The following is a 25,037-nucleotide window of genomic DNA, read 5'->3' as shown; positions in this document are numbered from 1 at the left end:
CACAACAGTAGCACGCTTTCATTAGTGCTGTTCAATGAGCAGCTCGAAGTCGTTCCCGTCCTGCTCGTTCTTTTTTGTCAACAAATGGGCATGAGCAGGACAGGGAGAAACTTCGAGCTACTTCAAGCTCTCATTGGACAGCACTATTAATGCTGTCCAATGAGCAGCTCGAAGTAGCTCGAAGTTGTTCCTGTCACGCTCATGCCCGTTTGTTGACAAAAAAGAACGAGCAGGACGGGAACAACTTCGAGCTACTTCGAGCTGCTCATTGGACAGCACTATTATATGCTCGAACCTTGTTTCAATTAGGCCGGAACAAATATAAACTCCTTCTTTTGTCATGTTGGTCTTTGGATAACGAAGGGAGTAGTATAAGAAAATAAAAAAAATCGTGAAACTCATCAGTTTTCTTAAAGAATTTTCTGGGATAGCTCAATATTCAAATAATTTTTCCAATAAAATTTTGAATTTTCCCCTCAAAAATAATAAAATAAAGCCTCAGAAAATCGAGGGGGACAGAAGAAGAAAATAAAATTTGTTCCGGCCTTATTTACAACTGGCCCTTTCGTAAAACTGATACCCTGATACCATAATTTGCTAATACCGGTGGGATGGGAAGAATTACACTGCGGTCACTTTCTACGCGGTTTGTTTCTGGTTGGTTTTTACGTTCAGACTATATGAATCATGACTTCACAAAAATCCTAGAAATCAAAGAGACAGTATTTTAAACGTTGTTTAAATTGATGTAGGCTGAGAAATTAAAGAAAACTATTCGCGTAAAAAGTGAACCCAGGTTATTTTATCGTCAAACTTTCGAATTTCAATTTTTCTTCCATTATTTTCGATAATTCAAAACTAAAGATTCTACATTTGAATAAGAAAAAATGTGTCTATTTAGATACTATGATAATTGAATACTGGATTCAAAATGGAAATCTAATACTTGATGTTCATAACTGTAATGCTTAATCCATGACCGAGTTTCCCACGATTTAAAATTGAAATCAGCCGGAGTTAACCGTTCCAATACCTACTGTCTACAAAAGCATGGCATCCGTCACACAAAGACGGAAACCCCTATCTATCGTAATGCAATCACACTTCACCCTTTAGTAGAGAAGCTTAAAATGACTTTACATATTGTACCTGCACGGGCTGGTTGGCGATAACCAGGTTGCGCATCGTGTGCTGCTGCTGCTGATTGTTCTGATTCTGCTGCGCGACCTGCTGTTGTGCCTGCTGTTGCGCCTGTTGCTGCAGTTGGTGCTGCTGCTGCTGGGCCTGTTGCTGCGCTTGTGCTTGTTGCTGGGCGGCTTGCTGCTGCTGAACCAGGGCATCTTGGTTCGTCTGTTGTATCTAAAATGGACAATTTTGGGGATTAGTTGGAACAACAACTAGAATAATTGCTGTGCTTGGAGACTCACAACAACCAGTTGCTGCTGTTGTTGGGGCTGTCCTTGTTGACCCTGCGCCTGCGCCTGGCCCTGGCCAGTTCGTTGACTTTGTTCCAGATGCTGACGTTGGTGCAGCATGAGATGATTTTTCTGGAAGAAGGCCTTACCGCACTCGCAAACATGCGTTCTCACGGTACAACCTCCATTGGGGTGGCGTCGATTGTGCAGCAACAGTCCATGTTTGGCCGCGAATCCTTTGCCGCAGTGGCCGCAATAGTGGGACTTGGGTTTCGGTTGTGCGACGACAACCGTCTGCTGGTGCTGGACCTGTTGAACCTGTGCAGGCTGCTGAACGACCTGCACCTGTTGTTGAACTTGTTGGTGCTGTACCTGTTGCTGGGTCTGTTGATGTTGAACTTGTACCTGCTGTGGTGGGCTCTGTGGTTGTAGCGTTTGCTGTACCACCTGCCCAGAGGATGTGATTATTTGTACTGGAACGGGAGATGATGACATTACAGGATTTGTGCTAACAACGGTAGTGCCACCTCCTATTAATGAATATTCTAATGGTTATTAGAATGTTTTTTTAGGTTGTTGACGTTGTTGTTTAGGGGTTTTAATGGCGGTAGTGGTGTTAGGTGCGTGGGCAACATAAGCGGTTCAGGAAGCACGAACAAGTAAGATTGTTCGTTTGGATAGAGTAACATGAAAATTGAGAAAAGAAATAAGAAATTATGAAAATGACGATTTTACCTTATATCTATAATGCTAGTATCTAAGAACTACAATAATTCTAGCGGTGCAAAACTAAAAATGATGAATTCTATCAAAATATATTTCACAATGGTGAATTACAGTGATTGTTATTAAATATGATGAGATGTTCCAAAGCAAATTGTACTACTTTTCCTCGCTTGCCGTTCCCTCGAAATCCAACTTTGAAGAATTGACTAACCGAATTTTCAAATTATGAACGATAAACTTTTTTACAAGAACGTGTTTTTTTTGTGAAATAAAACTCGGTTAATCAAAACCCATCGTCTTAATTCATGGAAAATAATTTGGTTTTCAAACAGTCGAAGAAAAATAGCGCAATTTTTCAAGCTAACTACTGAAAAGATCAATTCTACCAGGACAATGAAATACCTTGATTAACAGATGGGAACAAGTGGCCGGGAATGGCCGCCGTGAGGGCGCAAAGGTCCGTCATCAAGTTCTTGTCGCCAGTGTGTAGACGCAGATGGAGGGCCAATGCTTCGCGGCTGTTGAAAGCACTGCCGCACTCCCGACAGGCATACTGCGGCCGCGGAGAGGTTTCCGGTGAACTTTGGCTGGCGGCTATCGTGGTGATGATATTACCAGTGGTAACATCTTGGACGGTCTGTTGCCCTTGATGGTGTTGAATCTGTTGAACCTCGATGTGTTGCTGCTGTTGGTGCTGTTGCTGCTGTTGTTGCTGCTGCTGCTGTTGCTGTTGGGCCTGAGCTTGCTGTACTTGTTGTTGCTGCTGCTGTTGTTGTTGAGCCTGTTGGTTCTGGGCGTTGGTTGTGACTACCGTATTGTTAGTAATGATGGTGGTGCCTGACGAATTTGGGTTTACTCCGCCGTGTGTTAATCGATTGTGGGCATTCAGCTCCGACTTGGTGCGGAAACCTTCACCACAGGCAATACATGGGAACGGCTGGTCACCGGTGTGGATTCTAAAATAAGGATGAAGGAGAATAGGAGTTAATTTACATGTTATAATTTTTGAATAAGAATGAAGATAATTTCATAAATCAGTAGAATTGTCTAATAATTAAAATTCACTTGAAATAAGAAGCGTTAGTACTATCTGACAAGTGCAAGTGGTGAAATTAAGTGGGATCGTCTTATGATAAACAACTACACATTATTTGCTCCAAAGATAATACTCTTTAAACATGACTACCAGGTGCTGTAGAAATCGCCACCAAATAGCCACCAATTTTAAAGTATATAACAATTGCACTCGAAAAACGGTATACACATTAATTGATATGATAAAATTTTGCCTAGTTCGAGTTGAAAAAAAATGATCTCGCTATGACCATCGCTATGCGTCTCCTATTATAATATAATATTATAATATGGCTATCTGCGCTATTGAAATTCCACGAGTGTGAAACCAGAGCCAATTGAAAAAACTGGTAAAAACTTGCGTGCACTGCGAGAAACCAGCAAAGATCGTATCGCTAGTAAGAAAAGAGTCTGACACAAGCAGAATGAATTTTATCTCATATAAAATCGGGGAGGATTCCAAACTACGCGACGCTGATCTTAGATAGGATGAATGGACGAAAGGCATTCTATTCTGCGAGGAACGCCTACCGTTGTAGTATCTCCTGCATGAGGTGTCTCTCAATTTTCGACTCCAACCTTCGGAATAGACCAAATTTGTGAACCCTCATTCTGCAGAGTACAGCCAATGTGGCTCTGGAAACTGCAATATCTCATATCAATACTTCGAATTCGTCTATTAATAAGGATTCACATAGAGCCCCAGTTTCTCGGCGCGCCGACCCACTAGCATTGAAAAGATCTCTGAACTCCTTTCACAGTCGTTCCTTTAAAAAATCCATACACAGGCAAGTACCTAGCTTATCTGAGCCGTACATGTACTCAAATACATATCGCTTCCAGCTCGTTTGCCTTCACCTCGACCTTGAAGGTAATTGAATCTGTCATGTTATCAAAATGCGGGTGTACTACGAAAGACTGGAACACATAAAGCTGAAATTTCCCGGCCTTGGTGTCAAATGTGAAGTATCAGAAGGCTGATATGTCTTGATTTGTCTATAAAAAACACAACCAGCATAAAAAAGTATCAGAAGGCTGAAATGTATCGAAAAACAAAAATTGGTGGAATGCAATGAATCCCAACCATATGATGAAGTACAAGTTGAGTGGTTGAATAGTGAATAATGAATAATGAATAAAGAATAAAGAATGAAGAACAAAGTAAAAACTAAATTGGTTAATAAATTGAGATTAAAGAATAAAAAAACAAAGAAAGGAAAGGGAGAAGGAAATATAAGGAAGAAAGATTGAAGAAGAAAGAAATATGAAGGAAGGAGGACAAATAAAGAAGAAGAAAGAAGGCAGATTGAAGAAAGAAGAAGAAAATATAAACAAAAGAGAAGGAATAAGAAAGAAGAAGGGTGGAAGACGAATGAAGCAGGAAGAGGAAAGCAGAAACAAAGAAGAATTAAGAAGGAAGCAGAAAAAAGGGAGATAGAAGAAGTAAGAAGAAAAAATAAGTATAAAAGAAGGAAGATGGAAGACAGAAGAAGAAAGAACAAAGTTGGAAGAAAGAATAAGAACTTTTAAAGAAGGAAGAAGAAACAGGAAAGGAAGAAAGAATGGAGAAACTTGTTGGCAGACGGTAGAAGGAAGAAATAATAAAGAAGGTAGTTGGGAAACGGAAGAAAGAAAGAGAAAAAAATCAGAGCTGAGCCAGCCTAGGGCTGAAAACCTCTCAAATAAAGCCAAAAAATTGAAAAATTGAAGAAAGAAGAAGCAAGCAAAAAGTAAAAATAATAAAGAAGTAATAAATAAGAGGAAAGAAAAAGGTAAAAGGTAAAATCTAGAAAAAATGGAAGAAGAAAACAGGAAGAAAAAAGGAAGCGAAAAGAAGAATAAAAAAACAAGGAGCAAAGAAGGAAAAAAAAGGAAAAAGAAAGAGGGTGAAAACGAAGGAAGAAGAAAGACAGCTGAAAGAAGTGAAAAGAAAGCAGAAAGAATAAGAAAAAATGCAGGAAAATAGAAGGAAGACAGAAGAAGAAGAGAGAAGGGAAGAAGATAGAAGGAAGAAGGAAAAAGAAAAAAATTAAGAAAGAAGAAGGAATAAAAAAGGATAAAGAGACTAATTAGAAGACATATATAAGAAACAAAGAAGGATGATAAAAGTAGAAAAATGGAAACAGGAAGAAATATGTAGGAAGGAGGAAACACAGAGAAGGAAGAAGGAAGAAAGAAAGAAAGAAGGATGAAGGAAGAAAGTAGGAAGAAGAAGGAACAGGGTTAGAATCCAAAAGAGAATGAAAAAGCCTCTCACTTATCGTCTCTGCAGTGTTTCCCAACCGGTGGTCCGCGACCTCATGGGGGGCAAAGCATTACCCCTTTTTGTGGTTTGAAAGAAATGTTTCTAATCTGTAATGATTTGGAAAATACAACCAAAAGCGACAACATCATGACAACAATAAAAAGCTTTATGAATCTGGTGGCTTGCAGTGGAAAAAAGTTTGAGGAGTTTGTACTGATGGTGCACCAGCAATGTTTGTGTCGAAATCTGGATTTCAGAGAAGAGTAAATGCCAAGGGTTTTCATTGCACGATTTACCGTTATGCCCTTGTCCGTAAGGCCCTAATCGCAACCATTTCATAGAGAGCTGGAGAAAGTTATCAGAATCGTGATCAAATCTGGAGCTCTTAACACACTTATGTTCAAATAACTCTGCAAAGAAATAAATGCGGATCACGAGGGCCAGGGGCCCTCCTTAGCCGTACGGTAAGACGCGCGGCTACAAAGCATGACCATGCTGAGGGTGGCTGGGTTCGATTCCCGGTGCCGGTCTAGACAATTTTCGGATTGGAAATTGTCTCGACTTCCCTGGGCATAAAAGTATCATCGTGTTAGCCTCATGATATACGAATGCAAAAATGGTAACCTGGCTTAGAAACCTTGCAGTTAATAACTGTGGAAGTGCTTAATGAACACTAAGCTGCGAGGCGGCTCTGTCCCAGTGTGGGGATGTAATGCCAATAAGAAGAAGAAGAAGACGAGGGCCAACATTGCCATACGTGGGTTAGAAAAATGTAATGTTTTGAACTTAGGGATGATAATAAAATGTTTCTAAGAAGTAAGAGTAAAAATGATTTACTTGCTAATCTCAATAAAATGGAGATGGCAGAAAAGTCTCGCTTACCTAGATTAGATATTTTTGATCATTGCCTTTGTAGCTACATGATAGGAAAACCAATCTGAATCATTGCAGAGACAATTTGCAAACATTCACGCAGATCTCAAATTGGAAATTATGGTTGAACTTGACTCACTTGTTATTTTCCTGAGCTGGCTCAAGAAGATGATTTATTAGTTCGCAATTTATTTTCGTTTACATTGGCGTAGTTAGTTTCCCGATGAAATTTTGAATCAATATTTGGACATGAGCTGAATGGTTCATCATCTTGTGAGTTATTCGGTGAAAAACACTTGAGCCAGTATTGGTGTGCCATATACGAATCGTATTCAAAAGTTGCTTGACAAGTTTTGAAAATTCTAATACCGTTTGCTTCTACACACCAGACCCAGACGAAAATTAATTTTCAACACATCCCCAGCTAAGCAAAGGAAGAAAAAGATAGTTCTTGATTTCAGCATAACATATTAAGGGAGCCGTGAGCTACTGGACTGATCTTAAAGGGGGCCGCGACACTGAAAAGGTTGGGAACCACCATATACGATATATAGCATATTGCAAGAGACTTTTTTCCCAAGCTGTCATGATAAAGAACTGCTTCGAGAGGCTGTACCCCATGATAAATTTCTACTAAAAAGCTTCAAACGCGGGGTTCTGATGCACTGGTTCTGATGATGCATTTCAACTTGTTCTACACAGCTGAGCGGGTTGCAAAACTGAGCGAAAACAAAGCGAAAATCATCACTTCTGTGTGGCTGCCAACGCGATTCTGTTTTCTTGAGCTTGTATACTGCCGTTCTACACATAATTGTCCCATGTACATAGGAAATCCCAGCAAACATGGGACAAATATGCGTATGACGGCAGTATACAAGTTTGATAAATTTGTTATCATGGCTTGTTATGATTCGGAACAGTTTTTGCCTTTCTTTTATCGTTGTTCGTAATACAGAGCGTTTTCTGCAAACCCTGAGAAGGAAGAAGAAAAAAAGAAAACGAAAAAAAGGAACAAGGAAGAAGGAAAAAGGCGGCAGAAGAGAGAAGAAAGAGAAATTCAGTACGGATAAAAAATTGAGAATTATTCCGCAATTGGTACAAAGAAATGTATCATGGGGTATATTGCCCACAATATCTGTCCAATAAGATGGGACTGGGACGTTCATGGGCAGTATTATAGCCCCCCGAATCAGTTCATTATCGTAACAGCTTCCGAGAAACGTCTCTTGGTATGCACTAATAGAGAGTGTAATAGAGTGTGAGAGATTTTTGCATTCTCCTTTGGATTTATACCCTGGGTATCACCTTTTTGAGCTCTGTTTCGAAACTATTGGACCTTGTGGTTATGGAGCCACTACATGCTCATTGTAAACAAAATATCAGCGATAATCAACACGGTTTCAGAAGTGTGATTAATTTCTCTAGACACTCTGATACATTATCCAATCAATTTTAGGATATTTGAAAACCGGTTAAGAGAGAGTGAATATAAATCCGCGATTTTTGCGACTGAAAGAGGAAATCCGCTAGAGGTGAGCCAGTCCAGGGCTGCAAACCTCTCTAATAGACAGAAAAAAGGAAATCCGCTACAAATTCGCAAAAAAAAACGCGAAAATCGCGAAATCTGCGACTTTGTAACAGCGCTGCATTAGTCCAAACGGCATTATACTGAACGACTTCCCACCAAATAACATGTAATCTATTGTTTCGAGTATAATGTGTAAACAGATTTAGATTTTTTTTTATACAACAGAAAATCAATAGAACAACATCCGATATGATTTGTGATTTGTTGGATCTGTTACACAAAAATTTGGGCTGGGAAATGGTGCCTCCGACCAATTATCATAGAAGAAATAGAAGAATACTATTTATCATTATACCTACCAATGAGTCTACTGACAATGTTGAGAATTTTGCTTTATTAGGATTTAATCCAAATTATATAAATTAATAAATGAGTCTAAATCCTAATAAAGCAAAATTGCCAACATCGTCAGTAGACTCATTGGTAGGTATAATGATAAATAGTATTCCTCTATTCCTTCTATGATAATTGGTCGGAGGCACCATTTCCCAGCCCAAATTTTCGTGTAACAGATCCAACAAATCACAAATCATATCGGATTTCCTTTACCCTATTAACTAAGGAGGGGAAAGTGGGGCAAGACGGCCATACTGAGCGGTAATCCTTGTAAAATAGTGAAACTCCTTCGAATTCTGCTGATTTGTCCATGAAACACCTTTATGATGACCTGTCTTTGACATAAGTATCAATTAAAACTGATTAATGACGTTTCAGTATCCTATGAATTGGGTATAAAATAGGTATTTTTATGAGGCCTAAATCTATCATATGGGGCGATATGGCCACCCCTTAGGGGCAAGACGAGCGAGGACCAAAAATTATATCAAAAGTATGTTAAATTTATTTAGAACGGGTGACACATTTCTTGCACTTCTAGGGATTATGTTCAAATGATGTTTCGTTTGAAAATGTCGTATTCCATGTTGATTTGTTGACCACTGGCTCTACGACAATATCTGAATTTGCCTAAAGCTAATTTTTACGATTAAAACCATATCCGTTGTTTAATTTTTTTTAATTACCGCCCCAAGTCGACATATATCCAAAGATTTATATCCTATCGATCATAATTACTGTGAATCTCCTCAAATTGTTAATGTAGATAGGCTATAGTTATATAAAAGCCTTGGTAAATATCAATTTGTGCAGAAAAATTAGTAATTTTGGCTTCAATTATGTAACTACAAAATTATAAGAAAATTCGAATTTCAACTAAACCATCTTTAAATCAATATTTCAAGAACAAGTGAGGTTGTCAAAGTGCGTTTTCTAAGTGGTATAGCCCTTTTACATTAGCCATTCCTCGTAATAATAATGTGCATATAATGCTCCCATAAGTCATAATCATGCCCCATATGGCGATCTTGCCCCACTAGATATGAATAAATTTACGTCTTCCTCATACAAACAAAGTATCACAGGTCATTAAGAAAGACGTTTAGCGCTGTTTGCAAAACGCCAACTAAATATTGTTTGTCAAGTCTGCCTGATGGCAAATATTTGTCATCACGCCAAACTCTTGGACCTCACATTATCAATAAATCTCGGGTACTTATTCAAAAGGACGTATGTGATTTTGTAAACAAAGATTGAGACGACGATTTATCCAATCTGATGGGACTCCCACGCAAACCAACACCACCAACAGGTAGCCGAAGGCTTCCCCTACCTGTCTGTGGCGATGATTTGCGTGGGAGGGCTATCAGATCGGACAAATCGACGTTTGAATCTTTGTTTACAAAATCACATACGTCCTTTTGAATAAGTACCCGAGAAATGGTGATAAACCGAAGGTTTTATTGAACGACATCAGGGCAATAAAATCCAACCCAACTTAACAATCAATATTCAAAACAAGCCTCAGTTCCAATAAAAAATAGTACAGTCAAACAAAACGGCCAAACACTTACCTCATATGAGCAGCCAGTGTCCGCTTCTGCAGGAACTCCTTTCCGCACAGGGTGCACGAATGTGGAATGCGACCATGCAGTTTGCCGTGGTTCACCAGTTGGAATTTACGCGGGAACGTAGCCCCACAGTCCGGGCACACGAACGGATTCAACGAGCCGTGGAAACGCGAATGCATCACCAGATGCTCCTTCTGGGCGAAACTTTCTCCGCAATCTTCGCACACGTAAGGACGCTCGCCGGCATGGAACTTGCTGTGCGTTACCAGATGCCGCTTCAGCGGGAACGATCGGCCGCATTCCTGGCACACGAACGGTCGCTCCCGGCTGTGAACTCTCGAGTGGGTCAACAGGTGATGCTTCAGCGTGAAGCTCTTTTTACACTCCTGGCACTGGTAGGGGCGATCGGTGGAGTGCAGCAGCAGATGGGTGTTTAAACAATGCTTGTGAGCGAAATCCTTGCCACAGTGGACGCACACGTGAGGTCGTTCACCTTTAGAATGAGAAAAAACGATAGATTGATTATTTTATCTTTGGTCGAACAATGCGATGCGGGCACTTACCAGTGTGGACTCGGGCGTGTGTTGTCAGATGGTGTTTCAACAGGAAGGACTTTCCGCACTGATCACAAGAATAGGGCCTTTCCTTGGGGACCACATTGGGCGTCGGTGTGTCGGAGTCTTGCACATATTCATTCTAAAAATGATTCAATATTTTAATGTTACACATTGTTATTTTATTTAGCATTCTTCGAATGAAAGAAAAAATGGCTTTACTTACATAATCAATTTCCACTGCTTCCAGCTTTGGTGAAATACTTAGGGTCGGTTCAATTTTCAACTGATGTGTGGTGGTTGCGGTCTCTGAATCATCGTTTTCCTCCAAACCTTGTATAACTTTCTGTACCTGGACGGCGATTGCTGCAAGATAAAAATCATTATAGAAAAGCGGTTTCGGAGCACAATCAATCGTGGCGGCACACTTACCGGCGTGGTGGTCATTGGTGTTAGTTGTGATGGCATGTTGATTATTGGCGGCAACTGCTGCTGCAGCGCGCTTCATCAGAATGTCGTTGCATTCTTCTGCCGTTAGCTGAATCGGGCCCAGCGGAGACATGAACGCCGCATTCCCACTCGTCGTCAGGATGGTTTTGGTCTTCGAGTCGATGATTCCGTTGGCTAGAGCGGAGTTAGATTGATCTGATGATGCGTTGCACATGGTGGCATAATAAATGTGGTAAATATCCCAAGATTATGTGCGAAGGTTTTCCGCATCCGTAGTTAGGTGAAAAGCATAATTGTGTGTTAGAGAAAAGAAAAAAAAAATCCATTGAAATACAACCGCCACAAGACAAGAAAGCAGAAAGTCTATTGCAGGCTATTTTGAAATTTTAATAACGTTGAAAGCTACGAGAACCCATAAGGAAACGGAACGGTCGATTCTAGCCAACCCGCAATGGGGCACTAACTATACATCATGCAACCAGATTCTGGTTTAAATATTTATGAATGGAACCTATTGAATGGAGCGCCGCCCTGTCTTCCATCGAATACAAAAAGCAGAAATTACCAACTTTGCCAACTACTGGCTGTCTTTATCCCTTTGTTCACGATTTATATATCCGTTCTGCAAATTGTCTGCTTCGCCGAAAGGAAATCGATAACGGCTCGATAGAGTGAGTTAATGTCTGGTAAAACGACGATAAAAACCAGCAGAGCAGGCAAACTAGTCCGTACTCTATTGCTCTCGATATTCTCGCCAGATAAATTTCACCCCAGGGCTGCCGCCTGTAGTGCTACAATCAAATTGAAGAGGCGATAAGAAATTGATTAATCGAGTAAGTTGCTCCAAGTATTTCGTCGGTTTCTAGGTACCTCGAGCAATATTCAGAAGGTGCGAAAGCAATTGTCGGACGGTGTCGGAGGGTGTCTTCGATCGACAATTGAAGATGCACAGGCGAATAATGAGTTCTCATTACACTAATCGAGAGGCAATCACAAATTTTAGAACGGATTTCTAGCAATTAAAGCTACTTTCTAGTTCTACTGATCTATTCAAATAGCTTGCTTATTATGTCTTTACAACAGAGGTTGCAAACCACCATGGAATTGCCGCGTTGTGGATCTCCCAACTTTCGATTCGCAACGGTGGAGAAACTTTGGACGGGTTTGGACGAGAAAAATGTAGAAAGAACTAACGGTCTTTGAAAGAATTATTTCTAATGCGTATTTCGGGAATAAAATTAATTGCATTTTATCTGAAGTGCAAGTGGAATACTTTGATGGTAAAAATTTTCTAAGAAAATCCTCATTTCTGGAGGTATTCTGAATATGTTTTTAAAGATATCAATACGCAATGTTCAAAGAAATTTCTTGTATAACACATGATGCAGTTTCTTTTATTTTTATATTGGTTGAAGTCTGGCTGGGCAGCAAACTTAATTATTAAAGAGTTTTTGGAAGAGAGTAGTTTATCTTTTTCTCACGCTTTATACAAAAAATAGTCTTTCTATGGAATAGGATTGAATACATATACTAAACTAGTGTACCAGTACCACCCCTTTTCGACAAAAATATTCGAAACAATTAAATAGGCACTAAAGGCATTTTGATGAAATGTAATAACCAAAATGCAATTTAAGAAAAAAACATAAAAATTCATGCTATTTGTTAATCAAAGTGTTACAAGTTTTGGCGTGTTCTGTGATTTTTGATAGACCAAATCAAAGATTTCCTCATACTTATTTAAAAATATTGATGTAAATACAAATTACTAGTTTTTAATTCCCATAATTAGTATTAATTGTATATATATATATACAGTATGAATGAATTTTGTTTGTTAAGAAAATAATACAATAATTCTATTTACAAATACCAAATCTACTTCTCAATAGTGAAATGCTCAATATCCCAAAACCACAGATTGACCGTTCAATGAACACACCGTTTCCGTAACTCAAGGTTCTCTACTGCGCTCAACGTCATATTTTACAAAGCGCACTACTATAATACACTCGGTTTAAAAGTTACTAATTAAACAATTACCGTCGTACTCACTTATGATTTCGTGTTTTTTCACTGCTGGATGGCCGGTCACGGTGGCCGTCGTTCCACTAGTCGTGATAATGCTGCGGAAGAAAAAAAGGCAACGGATAAAATATAATGATGGAAACGAGGATGGATTGAAACAAAAATACAAATAGTTAGGTGAAGAATTAATTTTACCTCGATTTATCTCATGAGCAATATGAGCACCATAGATAAGTGATAGATTGTCTAAACTCAGATTAAAATTATTACTTGTTTTGAGACACTATCGGATGGCTTTTGATCACAGTACTTGATTGGTCGTTTTAATGAACGTGCATTAAATGTTGAATTTAATATCTAGTTGTTGAAATATAAAATGTTATCCAGTTAAACATTTTTATTAGAAGAATATTGTTAGAATCCCTTCAACAATATTCGTTAATTTGTAGCACAAGTCGGACTCGATGATCCGTGTTACGATAAGATCATTGGCATATTTTGAGCTTCTTTTAAAAAATTATCGAACATTATACCACCCCATTAAGTAATCTTAGTGGTAATGTGATAAATGATGGGAATCCTCCAAGCATACTGAAGATAACCCTTCAAGGATTCTGCAGGGAATCCATCAAGAGTTCAGACAGGAATGTTCCGGAGATTCCGAGGGAATGTTACAGGGATTCCAATGAGAATCTTCTAGGGTTCTTCCATCCTCCAGGAATTCCTAAGGGAATATTGCAAAAATTTGAACCGGAATGTTCCAGTAATTCCAACGGGAATGTTTCATTGTTGGCAATGTTCCATCGTCGAGGGACTCCGAATCAGACCTCCAGGGATTCCGAAAATAATCCTCCAGCAATTCCGGAGGTGTTGAAGGGTTGTTGAAGCAAATCGTCAAATGATTTCGAAGTAATTCGTCGAGGGATTCCGAGGCAAAACGTCGAGAGACTTCGAATTAAATCTTTAAGGGATTTCGAAGCAACTCGTCGAAGGATTCCAAAACAAGTCGTCAAGTAATTCCAAAGTAAATGTCCGATCGATTCCGAAACAAATCTTCGTACGTACGATTCCGAAGGAATTCCGAAGCAAATCAACGAGGCATTCTGAAGCAAATCTTCCATGGATTATTTAGGGTATTCTCCACAGATTCCCAAGGGTATACCTAAACGATACCGAAAGGAATCCAGTGTGAATTCTTCTGGATTAGTGTTGGAATACTTCGATGATTCTGAGAGGAATTCTTTAGATATTCCAATAAGAATTCTACTCGGATTCTGACGGGAATTCCTCTCGGATTCTGATTCTGTAATTCAAATCGAGTTTCAGACATAGTAATTAATTTCCACTCCGAGTGGCTCAATACCCGGAACATAGGCAATTAGAAGGGTGTGACGAAGCGCAATAGCCTGTCGGAATACCTGCCGATACGTTTTCAGGAAACCCCATTCAAATTCTATACACTCTGATTGAGATAATTTTAGCCCAAGAGATACCAGAGGCAGACGGGAACAATTTTAAGGCCTGTGCATTATCAAAAAGCTTGGAAAATGCCAATGATGTGAAGAATGATGCGATTTCCACTACGCTGGAGATATTGCGTGGGTGTTGTAAAGCTAAAAAAATTACTACGATGGGTTCAACACGTTGTTCGTATGCCGAAAGAGCGTCAAACGAAGAAAATATTCAGTAAAGAACCCGGAATAGGTCGTAGTGGTAGGCCTCGTACATACGTCACGGTGGCTGGAAGCGATTGACCCAAACTCGAGTTTAGTGGGAAAGGATACTCCATTCGGCGAAAAAGAGCTGTACCCCATCAAGTATCAAGTAGGTGCGGAGGAGTTAAAGAGTCCATATCGGAGCGGAATTTGATAAGCGGAAATAGTTTGACTCTGCCACCATCTGTACAAACTAGCACGCAAGTGTGTAATGTACCAGGTAGAGGGATTGCATCTATTGTGACCATTACAGCCACTACATTGTTTTGTTTGATATGTCCCCTACCGTACACAGATTCCTTTGGAGTCTCAAGACTGTAAGTTCAGTAGGACTTTGGAATCCACCACGGACCGCAAACAAAGAAAGCTGTATTATCTACTGCTGCTGCCCCTGCCGGTGATGGAACCGAGGATCGCACCCAGGATGAAATTCTAAGTGATTTTTTGGTTGAGCTCGAAGATTACCACTACGATTCCCGATGCGGTCATATCGTACTAGGAGAACTGTTCCGTTTTCCATCTCACTGAACATATATTCATCTCATCGCAAAACAAAGAAATACAGCTCCAATCTTGTCGCTTCTTTTTGCTAAAACGCGTGCTCACTGATGAAAAAAATAAAAAAAATAGAAACAAACCAAATTCCTTCTCATTGCTTTGTATTTGATGGGATGGAAATAGGAGCTATGGGATGAAATGCCGAACCATTTCCCTACTTGAACACGGCTGGCGTCAAGGCTTCCGATCCATTTTTGGCAAAGTTCATCTCGGACGTCGCCATTGATGCCCTGCAGCACTGCAAACCCCGAACGAGTAATGCGCCAAGTTCAATCAGAATGCGAATTTGTCCAAAGCTAGGAAGTACAGGTTGACGATGGAGGTTCTGCAGCCGGCCTTGAACGACTACGGAATTACCATTCGTAAGGCGCACAGGCATGAACGGATCCGGTGAATTAAGAAGGTCGAAACAAGGTCGTTGCTACGAAAAACGACAATAAAACAAATGTCATCTCTTGCTTTTGATGTGTTTGTTATTGTCAAAAAATGGTCTAGTAGCCTAGAAATATAAAAATATCGACATAGGGGGAGAAAATCTTGAACAAAATATGACCAGAACACATCGATATAGGGAGGTTATCTAAATGTAGAAAGCACAAATGAATGTAGATTGAAGGGACCGAGAAAACCATCAACATATGGAGAGATATCGAGATATTAAACATCGCGATGTAGAGTTGACTGTAATACAGCTTCGCGATTTTTGTCGTCGTCAAAAAGCATCAAAAAGTTCTAAGCACAACTCGGCAATACAGCAATCCGGAAATGCAATATGATCGATCCGCAATTCAAAAGACTGCCTTCCAATATACCATAGGATCATTGAAAGGTTATTCGAATACCATGTGTTCGCGCTGAAACACAATTGTTGCAAAGCACCCATTAGTTTTATTGCCGAATCTGACGGCGATGCAAGCAACGCCCCATTTTCTGAGCCGAGCATCATAATGACGATTACGAGGCAGAGCTTAGGTGCCAACCGTGTCGGTGCCAACGCAACAAATTTAATTATAAAAGTGGCACACGCCACGGGTGTCCTGTGAGTTATGTTGTGTAATTCAAGAATAATAAGAAAAAGTTTAAGAGGAAGAAAGCGGCTAGTCTTTTCCTTCAAACATACTCCCAGCCGAACAGTCCACCCGAAGAGGAGCGATCCGGTCCAGCCGGTGTTAACAGTCCGCCGGCCATCGAGTTGTTGCTTCAACGGACTTGTGGAACCCAAACCGCCCTTTTCAGAAAATCTCCCGCCCGCCCACATAGAAAATCTGCATAAGAAGAGTCGTTTGGCCGAAAGTCATTCGGCGGAAAGCCATTTGGCCGAACAACACGTAATGATCGTTTGGACGAACATGTCATTTGACCGAAAGCGACATACCGCCGAACTGGTAATTTGGCCGAAAATGCATTTTGTCCAAAATGGTCGTGTGGCAGAAGAGACCATTTGGCCGAAAATTTCATTTTATGAACGGTTAAGATGGCCCTTTTTGCAAAACGACCATTTAGGCCAAATGACATATTCAGCCATACGCATTTTTTGTCCGAAGGACCAGTTCAGCCAAAACAACCATTTCGACCACATTCCCTATTCAGTCAAATAACATTTTCGGCCTAATGGTTTAGTCGGCTATATGATTTGCGGTCGAGTGACTTTCGGCCAAACGGACCTTTTCCCATCGTTCGCCCGAAAGTTAGTCGTCGAAGGAAAGCCATTTGTTCGAATGTCACTTGGTCATCCAGCTGAATTTCATTTGGCCGGGACGGTTATTAGGTCAACAATGTCGTTTGAATTTTTTACTTTACTTATGGATCCTGTACACCTCTGGTGGTGCAAAGGGCCGACTTGAAAGATCTCCATCCTGAGCGTTGCCCGGCTATCGCTTTAACCTGTTGCCAGGTTAGATTTCGGTCGACTTCTTTTATTTCTTTGTTGAGGCTTCGCCGCCATGAGCCTCTGGGTCTGCCTCTGCTGCGATGTCCCGCTGGGTTCCAGTCTAATGCTTGATTACAGATTTCGTTTCCGCCCCTACGTAGAGTGTGGCCGACCCAGCCCCACTTCCGATCCCGAATTTCTGTTGCTATCGGCCTCTGGTGACAACGACGATGGAGCTCGTTGTTTGAGATCCAGTTGTGAGGCCACCAGGCCCGAATTATATACCGCAGGCATCTGTTAATGAACACCTGCAGCCGTTGAGTGTTCTCCACTGATACACACCATGTTTCGCTAGCGTATAACAGCACAGATTTTACGTTAGAGTTGAAAATTCGTATTTTGGTGCGTTCACTTATCTGCCTGTTTTTCCAGATATTTCCTCAACACGCAAAGGCAGCCCTTGCTTTCTTGATCCGTGCGCCTATGTCGATCTTGGTACCGCCGTCTGACGCCATTTGACTACCAAGATATTGGAAGCTTTCAACATTCTCCACTGGTTGCCCGGCTACTGTGAAACTGGAAGGGGTCACCGTGTTTACATCCAACGATTTGGTTTTGTTGACGTTGATGACTAAACCTGCCGAGGAGGAGCGCTCGGAAAGGTCGTTGAGCTTACTCTGCATATCAGAGTGCCGTTGCGCGAGGAGTGCAACGTCATCACTCATCAGCCAATTCGAAGTCGTTTAGGTGCTCCATGGTTATAGGCTGCCATAACAGCCCGCGGTTTGGTTCACGGTCAATCGCATCTACCAGAATCTCATCGATTACGATAAGGAACAGTAACGGTGATAGAATACATCCTTGCCTCACACCAGCTACGACCCGGATAGGGTCAGACAGGACCCCATTGTGCAGCACTCTACACGAAAAGGCCTCGTACTGTGCTTCGATGAGGCCGATGATTTTCTCAGGAACCCCCTTGCGTCTCAGGGTGCCCCACATATTCTCGTGATTGAGACGGTCGAAAGCTTTTTCGTACTCAATGAATACCTAGTAAAGGGACTCTTGGAACTCGTTGACCTGCTCCAGAATTATGCGGAGCGTGACAATATGGTCCACACAGGATCTTCCGGCACGGAATCCGGCTTGCTGCCGCCGGAGAGTCGCATCGATCTTCTCCTGAATCAGCGGGCTAGGATAATTTTGCACAGAACTTTGAGAACGGTACACAGCAACATAATGCCTCGCCAGTTATCGCATACAGTCAGGTCACCCTTTTTGGGTACCTTCACTAAGATACCTTGCATCCAGTCGACCGGGAAAGTTGCGGTGTCCCAGATATTACGAAATAAACGATGCAGTAGTTGAGCGGATGTCATGGGGTCAGCTTTGAGCATCTCGGCTGATATGCGGTCGACCCCTGGGGCTTTATTCGATTTCATGCTTTGGATGGCTGTTGTCATCTCTAGCAGTGATGGAGCTTCGGTATTGACGCGTGTTATACGTTGGATCCTAGGCAGATCATGCCGAGGTGGTGATGGCCTGGCTGGCACTTGAAAAAGTTGTTCGAAGTGCTCAAACCAGCGTTTCAGCTGGTCAGTTGGGTCGGTCAATAACTGATCATTCGCGTCTTTCACAGGCATCGTTGCATTCATCTTCGCCCCGCTTAAGCCTCGTGATATCGTAGAGGAGGCGAATGTCCCCGGTTGCGGCGGCTCTCTATCCTTCGTCGGCCAGAGAGTCTGCCCACGCTCGCTTGTCCCGTCGACATGAGCGTTTTACTTCCTTCTCAAGAGCCGCGTATCGTTGACGGGCTAAGACTTTGGCTCCTCTGGTTTTCGATCGCTCTATCGCGGCTTTGGCTTCTCTTCGCTCCTCTATCTTCCTCTAGGTCTCATCGGTGATCCATTGTTTTCTCTGGGTGCGTAGTTCGCCCAGATTGTTCTCGCTGGTGGCGATGAAGGCATTCTTGATGGCGGTCCATTGGTCTTCCACGCTGCCACCTTTCGGAACATCTGCAGCACGCGTCTCCAGTTCTTCAACGAAGGACCGTTTCACCGTGGCATCTTCCAGTCGGCGTGTGTTGAATCGTCGTCCAACTCTTTCCTCCTGCCCACGAATCCGCGCAATGCGCAGGCGTATCAAGAAGGCTCCGTTTCCATTTTCGGCTGATGCAGATGTGGTCGATTTGATTTTCTGTAAAGCCGTCACGGGAGACCCACGTGACCTTGTGAACCGGTCGATGAGGAAAGAGCGATTCCACGATCACCATGTCGTTATTACCGTCCCATAATGCGCTCATGGTTCGAGTTGTCGGATCCGATCTTCGCATTGAAGTCGCCCAAACAGATCTTGATATCACCCTTCGGAATTCTATCTACGACGGCATTGAGTTGACTGTAGAAGTTCTCTTTGTCTTACAGATCGGCAGCATCGGTTGGCGCATAACATTGGATTATAGTAAGGTTTCGGACCCGTGTTCTAAATCTGGCAACGATTATCCTTTCACTTATAGGTTCCCACTTCATAAGCGCAGAGTGTGCCTGAGCGCTTAGTAGGAAGCCAACTCCGCGATGCCGGGGAGCGTGTTCACCTCGTAAACCAGAGTATAGCAGAACTTGTCCCGACGGCGTTCTGTGTTCTACAAAGTTTGGCCAACGGACTTCACTCAGTCCCAGGATATCAAGCTTCATCCGGCGTGCCTCATTGGTAAGTTGTGCCAATTTACCCTGCTGGGCTAGGGTTAAAACGTTCCATGTTCCTATTCGTGTCCGTTGTTTCGCACTAAGAGTCGTCGCCGTAAAATCAGTCCGTATTCTTTCATTGTCGGATTCTCGAACAAATTGATGTTTCGGGAACAGTAGGTTGTTGGCCCAAGGTTCCCTATCCAACGGGATGGGGCTGCCATCTTAGGTATAGCTTCCGGGGAATAGCATTTCATACTCAGCCGCTGGATGCCAGAACAGACGCTGTTGGAGCCGCACCTCCTTAGTGAACAGACGCTCGATCAGTCGGGTCAAATTTGTTTAAAGTCCCACCCAACACCAGGACTAGGCTAGTGCGCTTTGAGCGGCACACGGTCGCTTTGATAGGGCCTGCTTGGGGACACATGAAGCTTTTTATAGAAGTTCAACAGAGCCCACTGTCGAACCCCACCACATCCTAGGCAGACCCCACAGGACGCACCGTCTCACTCTAGCTGATGTCAGAAGGACAACAGTGCCCAGGCTGCACTACCAGCTAAGTACGCAACCCTTAGCTGGCGGTCAATTGTCATCGGAAGACCCGTGGAAGCGTGAGTATTGGAACTTGTGAGGACCAGAGCTATGTTAGGCGCCCCTTCCCGGATGTCAACTCACCATTTCGCAGCATGTCGTTTGAATGAAAGCGACATACTGCCGAAATGGTAAATTGGCTTAGCTCAGCTTTGACTGACTGTACATATTTATGGTTGAGAATCAGTGGAATTGCACAATGAAACAAGAAACAACTAAACGGCTGACTGGGATCAGTCAATTATTCTTACTGTTTCAGTAACTCAATAAATACAAAGATCAATAAAGGCGCCGGCCACGTCCTTACAGCCAGTTAGAAAAAAGGAAACCACGTTAGTAGGTAATTTTTGTTATTAAATTAAGAGCCCGTAAAATCCATAAAAATCACAGGAAGGCACATTTGTTAATGGGTAGGTATACATAGATTTTTCACATAAGGACGCCTGCCTTACTCTATTTAAACAGAAATGTTGGATAAGGCAGTAGTATACATGGTGCAAGCTGCGACTATTTTCTTCAAATAAATTCAAGTAACGGGTGGCAACTAAAAAATTGGAATGAAAATAATGGTTCGGGAAAAAACTACAAAGAAGAACAGTTCAATCTGATATTAACAAAGAGTTGTCCTTAGTCTTTAAACATAGACTAATGAATATTAGCATATGGTCCGTGGTTCGCCGTGCGGCGCAGCTTAGACTTGCTGGTATGATATGGCCGCTGTACGGATCTGCCTCATCAATTTTCGGAATCCTACTTCTGAACCTGCTTATGAGTTGCTTCGTGTCTTTGGCCTTACAATCACTTTTGTATACAATGGAGCTGAGTGGACCAAATAATGGTATGACAATTTTCTAAACATTTTCACGCTTAAAATATTCGACCGTGTAATTTTCCATGATCTTTGTTCGCTTGAAAAAAAATCAATACTTCCTTCTTCGACGGCATTTTGTAAGCAATGTTGGAGTGAAAGTGTGTGTGCGACAATTCTAAGCATTCATTCACATAAAGTCATATTTCTGTGAAAGCACTATTATTATTAATACTAGCAGACCCGACGAACTTCGTTTCGCCTGAAATCGATCGAGTTATGTCGAAATTTCTGTTCAATTTGTATGGGAGCCCCCCTTTCCAGAAGGGGAGGGGTTTCAAACTATCATAGAAACATATCTTCCCTTCCAAAATCTCCACATGACAGATTTGATTTCGTTTTCTTGATTAATTCTCGAGTTATGCAGAAATTTGTTTCATTTGTATGGGAGCCCCCCTTTCCAAAGGAGGGAGGGGTTACTAACCATCTTAAGAACCTTCTCCGGTCCCAAAAACCTCTGCATACAAATCTTCACGCCGATCGATTCCGTAGTTTCGGAGTCTATAAGGTTCAGACAGACAGAAATTTATTTTTATGTATATGGATTAGAGAAGATTATTACTTTTTAATTCTTTATTAGAGTGATTTTTTCAGTGTTAGAAGTTCATCACTTAAAGCACTATTATTCTGATAGAAAAGTATTAACGTCATTCCAATTTTTTAGTTGCCACCCGTTACGAGATACTGAAGACGACCTCACAGATGAGATCGAAATACGTATCTGTTAAAACAGAGTGGAATTAAAATGGAATAGTACTAAACTCGTTTGATGACAGGTGAAAAAACATTCCACAAAAAAACTTAACAATTTTCATAAAAGAGATGGAAAAACTTAGAAAATTGTTTCAAATTTAGCAATTTGTTTTTTTTTTGTTTTTCTTTGACTGATTCGCGGAATGAATGACATAACAAATGTCTTCATCCATTTTTCGGTACTATTGTATAACAAACAATAATTTGAAACAGTACAGAAACTCCATTAGATGTTCTTTCCAGAATTGCATTCGCGTTTACGCACGTACGAAATCGATTTTCATCAACATGACGAAAAAAATGCGAAAAAAAATATTTCGGCTCCGTTGAGCCAAACCTGAACGCATGAGCCTATCAAAAATATAAGTAATGAAAAATAAATACTTGGCTTGAAATCCAAATCGATTCACCCGTGTAGAAGAGTGGTAAGACGTTTGAGACCAGCTCAAAAGAGAGAAAATAGATGGACAGGCAATCTCTTCGATAGAGATTGGGGCTAGCTATGTCAAAGTTAGAAACTGGGAAAAAGTACAGATACAAAATACCTACAGAGCATTCGGTTTTGTCAACATTCGATTTTGGCAACAAAGCCATCCGATTTAGGCAACAAAATTTGTTATTTATTTTTTATATTTTTGATATTGTTTATAAACCGCTTAAAACATATTTTTCGCTTGGAAAAATTGCTTTACTATCAAAACCATTTTTACGTTGGTAATTTTTTTAGTGACTTTAGTGACCAAAGCTGACGAAAAAAGGGACCAAATAGTGACTTCCAGTTGCAGAAAAAGTGACCAAATAGTGACTTTCATAGTTTCAGTTGCAATTTCGATAAAACGAAATTAAGCGTTTTTGGGTCGAGGGTGATTTTTTTTCCGTAATTTGTGGAGGAAACCATCAACCAGGGCTGAATATGTACAGGAAACCACTCACTCTCTTATAACGAACATAATCCCAAGGAAATTTTACTAAATATCAGTCAAAAGCAGGACTGCTCAAAACTATGAGTAGTCCTGCGAGCAAATCAAACGTTTGCGCCATTGGAAGTGAGCGAAACATGGTTATCTATCACTCATAACACCTGTTTTTCTTCCCCAAAAAATGTTTTCTAGGAAAAAATCTTTTCGTGAGAATGAGTGAAAATTACGATCACTGGATAGGTTTAGGAAGTTGTTTGAATTTTTAGTGCGGAAGGAACATCAGTATGGATCGTTTTGGTAGAAAACGAAACAAAAATTATGAAAATTCAGTTACACCGAACCTGGGATTGAACGCTCGACCTCCTGCTTATAATGCAGAACCGTCGGGCTCGTTTTACAAAATCTAAAAAGAATCACGATTGGAAGTTTTTACATTTATGCTATTCGAAATTATCATCACAATACATTTTGAAAAATTCCAAAATATTGTTCGAAGTGGATGTTAAGAGGGAAGAACGGCTTTTATTTTCTCATGTTCTTACAGCAAAATTACTTTGGGGATCCCTAACATATTTAAAGTATCGCCGTTCAATTCGATTGCAGTACAATCGTAGATGCAATTGTGAGTATTTCGATTTGAAAATAAATATTTTTATTTTACCAAAATATCACATGCTGAGAATCATAGCTTCGTTAATAACTTAACAGTTACAACCGTGATTCTTGCCTCTTGGGCAAGGTACAATCATCCTTTATCACACTAAACCATTAAATTTTCGGCAAACTACCGCAATTCGCTACAATGATAAAAAGAATATATCGAGGAAGAGCAATGAATTAATTCAGTTACGTCCCTGTGATATGCACGAGGTTTGTGATAAAACAATTTTTGGTTATAAAAAAAACTGATAAGCATGTTTGTTTTAGGTATGCACTACATAACAAGCCTTACATCAACTATTGGTTCCCCTGAAGCACCAGTAAGAATATCTAAAATTGAAAATATTAATCTGAACCGCCAATAGTGCAATTGATAGGAGAGACTGGACAGACATGATCCACTTTTCTCATTTTCAATGTATCTCAGCGCATGCCAGCTTCAAAATTGGGGAGACTTTATCCCTTTTGCATAATTTCTACATTTCCCGTCAAAAATTGCATCTTGTTTTATTGTCTCAAACGATACTTTGACTTATTTAAGGTCAACTTTATCTCTCTTCAACTCTTTCTCAAGCCTCTAACTATTTTTAAAATCCAAAACAAATTGAAAAAATGCTGCACGTGTGAAAGCAGAAAATCGGGCGAATGTTAGCCCAATCTTGAAAAACAGCACTTTTTAAATATTTGTTTCAATTTTAAAAAGTACTTAGAGGCGTAAAAAATATGGGTTCTTTGGGAAAGTTGACTTTAAATAAAATAAAGAATCGATAGAGCAAATTAATTTTTTTTACGGTAAAGGTCAATTAGCTACTGGTGAAATGCCAATAAGGTGATTATAGAATGAAGCCCGAGGTGAATTTCAAATTCACCACATGTTTATCTACATACATTTCCAAAAGCCCAAATCTGGCGTAATAGTTTTCGTACAGTGCCGAAATTCAAATTATGATTGTTCAGTATAACTAAGCAAACGATCTACCGTTATTTCAGCCCCATACGCGTTACGGTTCTTTCATCTCGTGCGCTTCAAAAAAATATTGGAAAACCACGTGGTTTACAAAATGGCCGATTTCTGGCTTCATCGTATAATCACCATAAGAGCAGCGAGTAAAATGGCTGGCGAAGTTTCAGAGCGTTTTTTCCAAGATCCGTAATTTCATTTCCGGCGTGAACAAAGCATCATCCGACTTATACATGAAGCTTCATTCAAAAATAGTCAATAGTTTCAAAATAGTTGAAAATATTGACTTTTTGCGAGAAAAAGTGACTTGAGGTCGAAAAAAGATACTTTTTAGTGACTTGCCCGAAAAAAGTGACCAAGTCACTAAAAAGTTACCCGCTACCAGGCCTGCGTTCGCACGTGACCGAGAATCAAACTGGCCATCTTCGGATTGGCACACTTTTTGTACTTAGCCTCATCCGATTTGCTTGCAGGTTGCATTCGCCGTGAAATCTTTCCTAAATTTTCGCTTTTGAAAATTGGCCCAATCGGCCATTGCGTTCCGGAGTTATTTGAAGAAAAAAAAAAATCAAAATCGAAAAAAAATGTTTTTAAAAA

General features: G+C 40.8%; 1 protein-coding gene across 10 annotated transcripts in view; it reads right to left on the bottom strand.

Moving 5' to 3' along the window:
- The window catches only part of LOC134220844 (zinc finger protein 432), a 111,709-nt gene that overhangs the window by 10,328 nt on the left and 76,344 nt on the right, over positions 1–25,037 (bottom strand). For 6 of the 10 annotated variants that reach the window (XM_062699982.1, XM_062699981.1, XM_062699987.1 and 3 more), the window contains exons 4-11: positions 12,888–12,958; positions 10,815–11,027; positions 10,609–10,748; positions 10,392–10,524; positions 9,832–10,321; positions 2,544–3,097; positions 1,428–1,960; positions 1,141–1,359 (exon numbers count right to left, since the gene is read on the bottom strand). In XM_062699982.1, coding sequence (XP_062555966.1) covers positions 1,141–1,359; positions 1,428–1,960; positions 2,544–3,097; positions 9,832–10,321; positions 10,392–10,524; positions 10,609–10,748; positions 10,815–11,027; positions 12,888–12,958 — 2,353 coding nt within the window. The remainder of the gene's footprint in view (positions 1–1,140; positions 1,360–1,427; positions 1,961–2,543; positions 3,098–9,831; positions 10,322–10,391; positions 10,525–10,608; positions 10,749–10,814; positions 11,028–12,887; positions 12,959–25,037) is intronic. The other 4 variants (XM_062699988.1, XM_062699991.1, XM_062699989.1 and 1 more) reach the window with 4 other exon arrangements.

This window comes from Armigeres subalbatus, chromosome 3 (assembly GCF_024139115.2).
Source record: "Armigeres subalbatus isolate Guangzhou_Male chromosome 3, GZ_Asu_2, whole genome shotgun sequence".
NCBI classification, from domain to species: Eukaryota; Metazoa; Arthropoda; class Insecta; order Diptera; family Culicidae; genus Armigeres; species Armigeres subalbatus.
This window is presented reverse-complemented; position numbering and strand designations above follow the sequence as displayed.